The sequence below is a fragment of the Triticum urartu genome, chromosome 2A (assembly GCF_056163025.1).
Source record: "Triticum urartu cultivar PI428250 chromosome 2A, HENAU_Tu73, whole genome shotgun sequence".
Classification (NCBI taxonomy): Eukaryota; Viridiplantae; Streptophyta; class Magnoliopsida; order Poales; family Poaceae; genus Triticum; species Triticum urartu.
The window spans coordinates 600,519,849-600,532,290 of NC_141874.1; the positions used below are offsets into that span (position 1 = coordinate 600,519,849).

A 12,442-nucleotide genomic window follows, 5' to 3' on the forward strand; every position below is an offset into this window, starting at 1 on the left:
ATGGGTCGAGCTATCTGGCAGGCCGGACGCTCGCCGCCAAACCCACGAGGCAGACCATGACCGGCCAGCACCGAGATGGTTTGCTAACGAGGCGCATCGTAGGCCGCGACACTGACTCAGACCACCGTGGACGCCATGGAAGAAAAGCAACAAAGAGGAGAAGAGGACGCTACCATTCTCCTCTTCTTCAACTGCTTCCCCGCCGAGGAGCTTGAAGTGCCGGCCATGACTAGGGTTAGGGCACGGGAGAGACATAGAGGGATTTGGGGAAGAAATAGAGCAAGGGACCGGGGAATGTAAGAAGAGTGTTTCCAAGGGGTTTTCTATAAAAAAAAAGAGCAGCCTCCGCAGCCCCTGTGTCGACGTGGCGTGGGTCAACGCGCCACGAGGGCGGGTCAGTGAGCGCTAGTGAAGAAAAGGACCTCGGGTGAACCATTTATGAAAGAATTGGGACCTAAAGGTGCATTTTCCAAAAAATAGGACTAAAGTGACACAACGACAAAACATTTAGGACCTCAGTGCATTTAACTCTTAATTTTTGGTCAATGCAGTGCAAGGCAAGGCCAATTCAAACTTATCCATTTTGATTCTCCTTTTTAAAAACCAGAGTCCCAACAACCAGGAATTCTGGTCGATCCGCCCCCATGCCACACCGCAATGGTTTTGAAGGAAAATCATTCAGAAGAGCATCTACAACCGGGCATCCCAAATCCTTCTCAAACGTCCGGGCGGCCTGCCCGATCACTGACCGGTCATGATTTTTCGACTCAGAAGGACGCCTTGAACGGGCCTCAAATACCCAGGCTGACCGGCACCCTTCATATCCAGCCAAATTATGGGGCGGATATGGGGCGCTCGGGCGCGCCGGGGCACGCACGCCACGTCAGATTGACGGCGAGATCCCACGCGGAAACGCCCAGAAACCCGACGGTCCGAAGCTTGTCTCCTCCATCGGACCGGTGGCGCCGTGTGGTGCCGCTCCTACAGGCAGTGTACTGCCTAGGCCAGCTATCTAAGTCGACCGGCGGCATCGAAACCCTATCATCCATCCACATTTTCCTCCGCCCGTCCGCCGCCGACACCACTTTCCACTCCACCCATCCACCTAGTAGCCATGCCCCCACGTCACCGGGTGAGGAGTGGGCCATTTCTGACATCGGAGCGCCAACTCGAGCTCCTTGAGCAGATCTGGGCTAGACGCGAAGCCCGGATCGCCGCAGGCCTACCTTCGAATGAAGTGGATTCGGAGTAGGAGTTGGAGGATGAGGAGGAGGTGGTGGAGGAGGAGGATGAGGAGGAGGTGGAGGAGGAGGAGGACGAGGAGGAGGTTGAGAAGGAGGAGGAGGATGTGTGGGACGCTGGCGACGCGGATTTGCAGACCATCCTCAATTCCCTCCGGTCGGAGTCGGCTGCGGAGGCCAGACGCCGTCGCCAGCAGGAGATGAAGACGCAATAGGCCGCCGAGAAGGTGGAGAGACTCGCCTACATGGATGAGGTCGAGCAGGAGAAGGATGAGGCGGAGCCGTCCTACCCGCCCGTCCAACCGGCGTCCGGCACCATCGTCATGGACATTTCCGCCGACAAAGAGTAGCTATAGTCGTAGCATACCGTATGTAGAATTTTTTTTCATACTTTGTATGAATTTAGGGGTTGAAATATAAGAGAGACGGATGTAGAGTAGCTAATTTAAGACGTGACGAGTTACTGTCTGCGTAAACGTTTGAGGAGCCGGATTTGCAAAGTCGAAGGGAAGCCTTAACGCACCACATGCCCATATTCAATGATGCACATGCAATATCTGCGAGCTGCTTTCTTTGCCTTCGAGGGTCACCGTCTCACGATAGGAAATGACAGCTGCGTCGCATGGGTCGAGCCATCTGGCTCGCCACCAAACCCGCGAGGCAGGCCACGACCGGCCGGTACCGAGATGGTTCGCTGACGAGGCGCGTCGTCGGACGCGACGCTGACTCAGACCACCGTGGGCGCCATGTTAGAAAAGCTGCTCAGAGGAGAAACCAAAGAAAGCTAACATGCACGGGGAGTGAGACTGGCCGAACGTGCAGTGACGGTGCCTTCCATTCCATGCACGTGCGAACCTCCTCCTCCTCCTCCTTGTTCTTCTTCTCCTTCTTCTTCTTCTTCTTCTTAGGGCTAGGCCCCGCTGCCCAAATTTTATCCAGTCCTGCTGCCACGCCATCCCTGTCACTGAATCAGCTCGCAGGAAAGTGCGGTAACGTGTGGTCTGCATAGTCGTGGCACCATGGCATTGCATCCGCTCAAAGATATCTCGACTTTGAATACACTGCACTGCAAACCTAAAATAATCCGAAGAGGAAAGTGAAAATTCGGTTGCGTTGCATGTATACTTTGCAGAAAGGGATTAATCAACGGCTCACCGCCCGGCCGGCGACAAAGTTACGGAGGCCAGATTTTTCTCAAGCCCCGCAATTGGCAATGGGTCTATTTAGAACACATCTAGATGTGACATAGTTATGTCACATCTAACCTGATGTCCACTATGTTTGTGGTCTATTTTTTTTGTCCCAGCTTTTTTTTTGTTCCTTGTTGCTGCGTTATTTGTGGGAGTTTAGATGTGATATCTTTAGAAAACATCTAGATGTGAATTAGACAAACTGATTGGCAATTGCATGTGTGCATGTGACAGCCTGCTAGGCGAAGGCTTCGTCGATCATGCATGGTCCATGCACGGGTGACTAGATGTCACTTGCACTCTTGCACATGCAGGAGTAAACTGCACAAAACCATACCAGGTTTGCCGAAAACATTGTGTTATATTTTTTTGACAGAAAACACTATGTCTTGAGTAATTTTTTTGCAAAAAACACCGATCGGTGGATTTGGCTCTGTTGATTGCGTTTATGACAGATGGGGCCCACTAGTCAGGCTGACGTGGCGACAATTTCTCACACCGTTACATTGACTTGTTTTGCTGGATGTGGGGCCGCTTGTCAGTGTAATACTACCTTTCTTTTCCTTAGTTCTCCTTTCCACTAATCTCTCTCTCTCTCTCTCTCTCGTCGGACCCGTGCCATGGAGCTCCATGGAGGAGCGCCGCCGCCGCCTAGCGCCATAGCATCCGAACTCTGCGACCATCGCCACCGTTAGCCCGCCCTGCCTAGATCCGGCAAGAAGCGAGCCGCTGCTACCATCCGCTTCTGCACTTCAGATCCGCGCGACAACGGTGGCGACGACCTCTGCCTCGGCCGGGGGCGGGACGGGCTCCGCGCGGCAATGGCTATGGTGGCCTCTGCCTCGGCTAGAGGCGGGATGGGAGGCGGGCCTCGTGCGCAACATGCTGTGGGCACGGCCGGCGTCCACTAGTGGCCCTCGTCGTCTCATCCGATCCATCGAGCCGAGCAGCACAAGGACAGCGACGACCGCGTGGGGATCAGCCTCAGCAAGGACTTGCCTGAGGCCGCTGTCCGGGCCCTCAACGCAGCCACGGCGGCGGCGGCCTCGGCCTCGGCCGGCGGCGGGACAGGCCGGTGCGTTGGAGCCCGCGCCCTGTGCGTTGATCTGGGTGGTGAAGATAAGACGAGTCAGATTTGTTTTTCTTTTTCTTTCAATGACAAGTGGACCCCATAGGACTCCACAAAATGATTAACATTACCAAACGTCGCTGTTATATATGAGACGTCAAGTGCTGCCATGTCGACCTGACTAGCGGGCCTCATATATCATAAACGCAATCAACAAAACCAAATCCGTCGATCAGTGGTTTTTGCAAAAAAATTACTCAAGACGTAGTGTTTTCTGTCAAAAAAATATAGCGTAGTGTTTTCCGCAAACCTAGCGTTCAAAGTGATGGTTTTGTGCAATTTACTCCACATGCAGCACAACACTAGGCAAGCAATAGGGGGGAGGGGGCAGCACCATATTTTATCATATTTTATGCAGAATCCTTGTGGGCGCGCGTGACTGTTACATTTGAAAAGCTACTCCCTCCTTCCATCTATATAGGGCCTAATGCGTTTTTTAAGACATTCTTTGACTATTGATAAGATTAATAATACATGACATGCATAATGTGAAAATTATATCATTGAAAGCTCCTTTCACATATGAATTTGACATGTGCTTTGTGTAAGTTGCATGTCATATATTATTGTTCTAACATTTGGTCTAAATTAGTCTTGAAAAACGCATTAGACTCTATATAGATGGAAGGAGGGAGTAATTGGAATTGGATAGGCACCGGGCTTTTGATCGATCGTCGACAAGGGAAGTTTTCTACAGGTTCTGTAATCCAGAGCTTATAAAAGGCGACCCCCTCCTCCCCATCCAGAGCACGGAGCAACAAGTCACAACTCACCTCACCAGCAACCTCAGACAGAGGCCGGAAACTTAGGCGCAAAGGAAGGAAGCAGAGCAAGTCTTCACCTCCTCGTCGTCTTACGAGAGAAAGAAGACTCCGGTTCTTCGTTCCAACAGCAAATGGAGAAGGCAGGAAATGAGCATGTGATCGGCATCCCAGTGAGCAGTACTGCTATCGGCATCGAGGAGCCCGAGTTCACGAGTGATGGAGCTACCTATGTCGACGGCGATGCCAAGTATTCGACGAGCGCGCGTACCGGCGGCAAATCGGGCCGCAGGACCGGGGACAAGTTTGCTCGGGGCCTCAAAGAACATGGTAAGTCCTTCTCCTCCTCCAGTCCGTCTGGATGAATCTTTTCTCGTCTTTCTGTTCATATGCTATGAAGCACCGATACGTCGAAAGTTGGCGTGTCCGCGTACCGCACGTCGCCGATACGGCGATACGCACGATACGGCCGCGATACTCGTATCCTAAGCGTATCAGGATTTCCGATTAAAAAGAAAAGGAAAAAAATGATGATACGCTGGGGACACGCTCGGGATACGGGCAGGACACGGCCGTGCAGCCTCGAGCCCATTAAAGGCCCACGTATACGCCTAACCTAAGTGCTCTCTCGCTCTCTGTTCGACTTCACGATTGGATCGAGGGCGACGAGCACGCCGCCGCCGCCTGTCTCGCCGCCGGTGCCGTCGCCAAGACTGACTCGTCGCCGCCTCAACTCGCCAAGTGACCTCTTCTCCGCCGCTATGGCAAGAGTGAGGTAATTGATTCTTGCTGTGTGTGTGTTTGATGTATGTGCTTGGCTGCTTGCTGGCATGTGTGTGTGCGCGCGCGCTTGCCGTATGTGCTTGGTGCTTGCTGATGTTCCTGCTACTATCTACTGGCACAGAGGGAAATACTCAAATCACCATCTAATCTGCGGGAGATGGCATGACAGCAAGCTAATGGACGAGGATCGAGGACATCGATGACCATTCACGACATGAAAAGATGCATGAGGCAACCAATGGGGCATCATTTTGTTCTCATCTCACGCATTATATTAGTATGTTCTATCTTTATTACATGTCATTTTATTAATTATGTATATATACTCGCCGTATCGCATATTGTTGTTTCTAAAAATTACCGTATCCCGTATCGCCGTATCGGTATCGCTGTATCGGTGCAACGTAGTTCATATCGCTGTATCCGTAGCAGTGAATTAGACACTGAACATAGATATCTTCCTTCATGATAGTGCAGTGACTCTCGGCCCTAAGCTGTACGAGACCGTGAGGGGCAAGCTGTCGCTGGGCGCGAGAATCCTCCAGGCCGGCGGCGTGGAGAACGTCTTCCGGCGGTGGTTCTCCGTGGAGAAGAAAGAAAAGCTCCTCAACGCCTCGCAGTGCTACTGCTACCTGTCCACCACCGCCGGCCCGATCGCCGGCATGCTCTTCGTATCGTCGGAGAGGGTGGCCTTCCGCAGCGACCGGTCGCTGGCGCTGACGTCGCCCAAGGGCGACACGGTGCGGGTGCCGTACAAGGCGGACGTCCCGCTGAGGAGGGTGAAGGCGGCCATACCGAGCAAGAACCAGCACCGGCCGGAGCAGAAGTACATCCAGTTGGTGACCGACGACGGCTTCGAGTTCTGGTTCATGGGCTTCGTCAGCTACCAGGCATCCCTGCAGCACCTCGAGCAGGCCGTCAGCGCGGCGGGGAGTGGGATGTAGGTGTAGTCGTCGCGGGGCACGGGCACCGGGAGCGGGAGGCACTTGCGGCCTACCACGGCGTGAAAGCGACGCGAGCGCACGGCGATGCCGATCACTGTCTGACTACACGAGCAGCATGCGCGATTGGGAGACCTCGTCGGGCTCGGCGACTAGGCGCTGCGGAACATCGCCGCCGGGAGCTCAGCATGGTGTGAGGACCGGCGCTCGCCCGAGCCGACGCCGCACGAGGCCGAGGTTGTCGAGCTGGTGGCCTACGCGACCTCCCTATACGTGAGGCTGGAGGGGAACGACGAACCGCGCGAGCATGACCGTGAGGACGCCCCGAGCAGGGGCACGAACCTTGCAGCGGGGGCCTTCTAATGGCGTATCAATGGGCGTCATGGATTGCTAGGTGCTGGAAGCCTGCAACCGATGTCGATGGGCCTTGGAGTGCACCACTAGTAAGCTGTTGCGGAGGCGCGGATGAGAGTGATGATAATGCTCAAGGAAATGGCACGGTGTGTTTGGTTCGGAAAATAACTGAAATGGAATGACACACTAAGATCTATAGACGGATTTGACAAATCCGACCCCCTATACGTCTACGGACGCGGCTGGGCACGTTCAGGCGGGCGCATCCAGACGGCCCCTCATATTTTCGTTTCGGCATCCACATATCTCAAATCCGGACTCTCAAATCCATGCACGTCGATCATACAAGACAATGTCACATGTAAATAGCAAATGTTTGTACGAAGCATACATAGTGTTTACATAAAATTTATTTTAAATGCCAAACTCAAGCATTATCTTCTTGGTTGCCATTGTAGGCCACACATGGGCTCCATAAGATCTTTGAGTTATTGCGTGTGCACCTGCTGATCTTGAAGATTTTGATGCATCTGTAGAAAGTTCATCAGCTGAGCCGCATCTTGATCTTCCTTGATTTCAACTTGTTCTTCAGGTGCATCGAAATCATGGGTTTGGGCTACATCATCATGGTCATCCTCGACAATCATATTGTCCGGAATAATACAACATGTCATCAACTGTCATAAAGTTTTTGATTCCCGCATCATTGCAGCGCTCCGTACAATTTCCAAACAAGACTAAAGCACACAGAATGCTTCTCCACATCCTTCCTAGCAGCTTCCTGCATTATGGCAAAGTGTCCCTGTTTATTGCCACGCGGCTCGGAGCACGATGGTGATTCCCCATTGCAAAGCCTCCTGAACACTGTAGATCGTTGAAGCATGTTGATGTCGTTGTGAGAACCCGGCATTCCAACGAAAGCATGCCAAATCCATAAGTCATGTGATGCCACCGCTTCTAGTATGATGGTGGCCTCTCTGGTGTGACCTTGATACATTCTCCGCAGACCTTTGGGGCAGTTCTTCCATTGCCAATACATGCAATCAATTGATCCGAGCATTCCTGGAAACCCCCTTGCCTCTCCAATAGCCAACAATTTCTCAGTGTCCTGCTCTTTTGGTTCTCCGAGATACTCAGGTTCAAACACCTCCACCACGACGCGGGCAAACCTGACATTGTTCTTCAGGCATGCACTCTCCCCCATCCTGACCATCTCACCAACGGCATCTGCAGCAATACCAAGTGCAAGCATCCTCAGAGCAGCCGTGCACTTCTACTTGGCCGAGAAAGCGAGTTGGCCGCAACAATCCCTTGTGAGCTTGAAGTAGTCGTCGTGTGCCTCCACTCCCTCAACAATGCGCAAAAACAATGGTTTCCACATGCGAAAACAGCGACCAAACCATGGATCATCAGTGAAAGTAGGTTTGAGAGTAAAGTAGTCTCCATGCAGTAGCTTTGCTCCAGACACCCTATCCCGATTAATCACAACTCTCCCTTTGATTGAGCCCTTGAAGTTGAGAATATGCTCCACTTGCCGGTCTATTTCCTCTTACATGCTCATGAGCATAATCATGTCCACTTCTTCGTCCGAATCCGACGAATTGAAGAAATCATCTTGAATCATTTGGTCAAGCTCCGTCGGTCCATACTCCTCGTTTGATGAAGCATCGGAATCCATCGTTTTACCTAACAAAATCACAAAAAATCTAGTAAGACAATGTGTCGAACACATCAAGCGCAAGCCGGAGCCAGAGACTTGCCGGACGTACCACGGTGGCTTTCGGGCTGGCCACCACGTCCACCTCGACGAGGACAGAAGGGCTCTTCTGGATCTGGTGTTGGAGAGCGCGTGAAGGGCTGCGAAGCGGGCGCAGTTGCAGAGCGTGAGACAGACGACGATGAGAAGGAAGAAGAGAGGAGATAGCAAATGGACCCGGGTGGTCTTCGGGTGGATTTGGTGCAATTTGGGGTGGGGTCGAGCTGTCGGGTCCGACTTGGCGAGCATGCAAGGGCACGCCCGGGCGTCCCCATATCCACCCCATATTTGGGCTGGATATTGATGCGGCTTGAACTACGTCGGTATTTCCCCAAAGAGGAAGGGATGATGCAGCACAGCTACGTAGGTATTTCCCTCAGTGATGAGACCAAGGTTATCGAACCGGTAGGAGAACCACGCAACACCATGTGAACGGCTCCTGCACACAAAGAACAAATACTTGCAACCCGACGTAAGAGAGGGGTTGTCAATCCCTCAAGGGTAAAAAAGATAGGTAAAATTGTAGTAGATTGAATAAATAGATCTCGCAGAAACGCGAGATAAAAGAAATAACAATAAATTGCAGCAAGGTATTTTTGTGTTTTTGGATAAATAGATCTGAAAATAAAAAGCAAACAAAAATAGATCTCGAAGGCAAATATAATAAAGAAGAGACCCGGAGGCCGTAGATTCACTAGTGGCTTCTTTCGAGAAAATTAGCATACGGTGGGTAAACAAATTACTGTTGGGCAATTGATAGAACTTCTAATAATCATGACGATATCCAGGCAATGATCATTATATAGGCATCACGTCCAAGATTAGTAGACCGACTCCTACCTGCATCTACAACTATTACTCCACACATCGACCACTATCCAGCATGCATCTAGTGTATTAAGTTCATGGAGAAACAGAGTAATGCAATAAGAACGATGACATGATGTAGACAAGATCTATTTATGTAGAAATAGACCTCATCTTGTTATCCTTAATAGCAACGATGCATACGTGTCGGTTCCCCTTTTGTCGCTGTGATCAGGCACCGTAAGATCGAACCCATCACAAAGCACCTCTTCCCATGGAAATAAAAATCGATCTAGTTGGCCTAACTAAGCCAAAGATTCGAAGAAGAAATACGAGTCTATAAGTAATCATACATATAAGAGATCAAAAGACTCAAATAACTTTCATGGATAAAAACATAGATCTGATCATAAACTCAAAGTCCATCGGATCCCAACCAACACACCGCAAAAAGAGTTACATCAAATAGATCTCCAAGAGACCATTGTATTGAGAATCAAAAGAGAGAGAGAGATAGGAAGCCATCTAGCTACTTAGTACGGACCCATAGGTCTACAATGAAATACTCATGCATCATCGAAGAGGCACCAATGAGGATGACAAACCCCTCCGTGATGGTGTCTAAATTGGATCTGGTGGTTTTGGAACTTGCGGTGGCTGGAATTGATTTTCGTCGACTTCCCTAGGGTTTCTGGCATATTGGGGTATTTATAGTGCAAAGAGGCGGTGCAGGAGGCCACCGACGTGGGCATAACCCACCAGGGCGCGCCTGGGCCCAGGTGGGTTGTGCCCCCCTCGAGGCACCCCTCTAGTACTTCTTTGGCCCATCTTGTAAAAAGTTCCGCTGCATTTGGACTCCTTTTGGTATTGATTTTCTATGAAGGAAAAAAACAAGCAAAAAACATCAACTGGCGCTGGGCAGTATGTCAATAGATTAGTCCCAAAAAACGATATAAAGTTCCTATAAAATGATTTTAATACATTCAAGAATGATAATATAACAACATGGAACAATAAAAAAATTATAGATGCGCTGGAGACGTATCAGCATCCCCCGGCTTAATTCCTGGTCATCCTCGAGTAGGTAAATGATAAAAACAAAAAATTTGATGTGGAATGCTGCCTAACATGTCCATCACATATTCTTTTCTTTGTAGCATGGACATTTGGACTTCTATATGATTCAAAGAAATACTCTAGTTTTGACATGAAGATTTCAATACTCAAGCATATCAACAAGCAACCATGTCTTTCAAAATATCAACACTAAAGCAAGTTATCCCTGGCCCATTATGTTCAATCTTTGATCCATTCATGAAACACACTCACATATTAGCTACACCCGATGCTCAAGTACGATCATAGTGCCCCTTAGTTGGTGCTTTATAAGAGAAGATGGAGACTCAAAAAAAAGCATGAAGTAAAAGAAAGGCCCTTCGTAGAGGGAAGTAGGGATTTGTAGAGGTGCCAGAGCTCAAAGTGACAAAGATAGATGAAATGATCTAGATGACAACTGGGGGGGTGAATAGGCATTTTAAAACTTTTACGGATTTGGCTTTAACCTAATGCGGAATTACACTAACGGAAACTTTTCATGCACAAATCCTAAATATGCTAGGCTCAACTAAGTGCACCAACAACCTATGCTAAACAAGATAGGCACTAAAAGAAACTAGCAAGCACAAACTATATCACAAGATAAGGAAATGTAGGAATTACTAAGCAATTCAACTAGCACAAGATATATCAATATGAGCAAGTATGAATTGCAGAAAGTAAATGGTGTGGGCATGAGATAACCACAAGTGAGTCGGACACGCGGATTTATCCCGAAGTTCACACTCATGAGAGTGCTAATCTCCGTTAGAGAGGTGCCAAAGCCAAAGCTCCGGGGCGTCACCAAGTGACTCACCGTATTCTCCCTTCCGAGTCACCCCCAACGGATGAGCCTCGGTTCACTCGGGGTTGGTCTTGAAGGCGACCACCACACCTTTACAAACTTATCCGGAGCACACCACAACCATGGAAGCTTCCGGAGGAACTTGACCACCTAGGCCACTTCAACACCCTTCCCCGGAGCACACCACAAAAGGAAGCTTCCGGTGGGACCTGGGCCACATAGGCCTCTTCACAATCTTCTCAATGTATCACCAAACCATCTAGGAGGCGAAGCCTCCAAGAGTAATAAACTCACGGGCTCTCACTCGAACAAGTCGATGCGAGGAGCTCAAACCAAAGAAACAAATGCAATGCAAGGTCAAGCAACAAATGCTCAACTCACTCTCTCAATCTCACAAGATGCAACTCAAGAAAGTAGGGGATTGAAGAGAGGGGATGCAATGGAGGAAATCAACAAATGACTCCAAGATCCATCCACAAATCCCCCTTCACTTAGAGGGGAGATAGGGGTTTGGGAGAGGTGGTAAGAGGCTCAAAATGATGTTTAGAATGTGAATGAACAACCCCCAAACCGGTGGGGAGGAAGGGCTCTTTTATAGCCAACTTCCAAAACTAGCCGTTGGGGCTCCAACGGACACTTCCTGGACACCCCGTGCCCACGGGGTCCCGTGCGCACGGTACAAGCCCGTGTCCATGGGGGTCAAAAACCCCGTGTCCACGGGGTACCCAGAACAGCTTGCAGCAGCCCACTAAAACTGTGATAACTTTGGCATACGGACTCCGAATTTGATGATCTTGGACTCGTTTTGAAGCTATGGAAAAGCCCAAGGTCCTCACATAGAGAGCCACCCAAGATCAACAAGAAATAATAATGCAATTAATGCAAAGGTTTGAGCTCTCTACATGCGACATGATCAAGCTACTTGCCCGAGAGTCCCTCTTGATAGTACGGCTATCAAACCTATAATCCGGTCTCCCTCCAAGCACCATGAGACCGGCAAAACTAGGAAAACCTAGCTAAGGTATACCTTTGCCTTGCATATTCAACTTGAGCTTGGTGATGACTCCAATGCTTGTCTCAAGTTGGAATCCCTTTCTTGTCCACAACCACTTGGTGAAGATGCTTGAATTGCTTCCTCATATTGCAATGAGGGAAGCCTTAACTTAAGCCCATCTTCTCATGAGCATTATCATGATGTGGACCGCAAGCTTCAAAGCATATAACCTCCGGCTTCTCATTTTACACTTGGACTCCTCGAACCCGATGACCATCACCACTTGATGTCATCCACACATAGGCTACTTGAGATCTTTCTTTTTGATGCAAGCCCATGAGAAACACCTAACCCACATAGACATAACAAACACATAGCATGGGTTAGGTAACAAAGCACAATTCACAATTACTTACCATACCACTAGATCACTTGATCCCACGTGGTGCAATGTTTGCGCTTTGAGAGTTGACCATCTAGATATAATCTTCGAGCTTCATCTTGGTCAACCAACATCTTTACTCCAAGCTCCATCTTGGTTTCTTGAAAGCCACAATGAACTCTTCATTTCCCTTCATTGCTTCAA

General features: G+C 49.7%; 2 protein-coding genes across 2 annotated transcripts; one reads left to right on the top strand and one right to left on the bottom strand.

The window, feature by feature from the left end:
* Nucleotides 1-4,292: 4,292 nt before the first annotated feature.
* Nucleotides 4,293-6,612, top strand: LOC125531103 (putative GEM-like protein 8). Its single transcript, XM_087544515.1, has 2 exons — nt 4,293-4,651; nt 5,582-6,612. The coding sequence occupies exons 1-2, from the start codon at nt 4,456-4,458 to the stop codon at nt 6,046-6,048; spliced, it is 663 nt and encodes a 220-aa protein (XP_087400641.1). The 5' UTR covers nt 4,293-4,455; the 3' UTR covers nt 6,049-6,612.
* Nucleotides 6,613-7,102: 490 nt separating this feature from the next.
* LOC147986161 (uncharacterized) lies at nt 7,103-7,651 on the bottom strand. Its single transcript, XM_087541899.1, has one exon. It carries the CDS (start codon nt 7,649-7,651, stop codon nt 7,103-7,105), a length of 549 nt encoding a protein of 182 aa, XP_087398025.1.
* Nucleotides 7,652-12,442: the final 4,791 nt, after the last annotated feature.

Coding starts and splice junctions, on each gene's coding strand:
- LOC147986161 (XM_087541899.1), bottom strand. CDS start 7,651: ATGCTTGCACTTGGTATTGCTGCAGATGCCGTTGGTGAGATGGTCAGG.
- LOC125531103 (XM_087544515.1), top strand. CDS start 4,456: ATGGAGAAGGCAGGAAATGAGCATGTGATCGGCATCCCAGTGAGCAGT. Junction 4,652..5,581: donor TCGGGGCCTCAAAGAACATG/GTAAGTCCTTCT, acceptor ATGATAGTGCAG/TGACTCTCGGCCCTAAGCTG.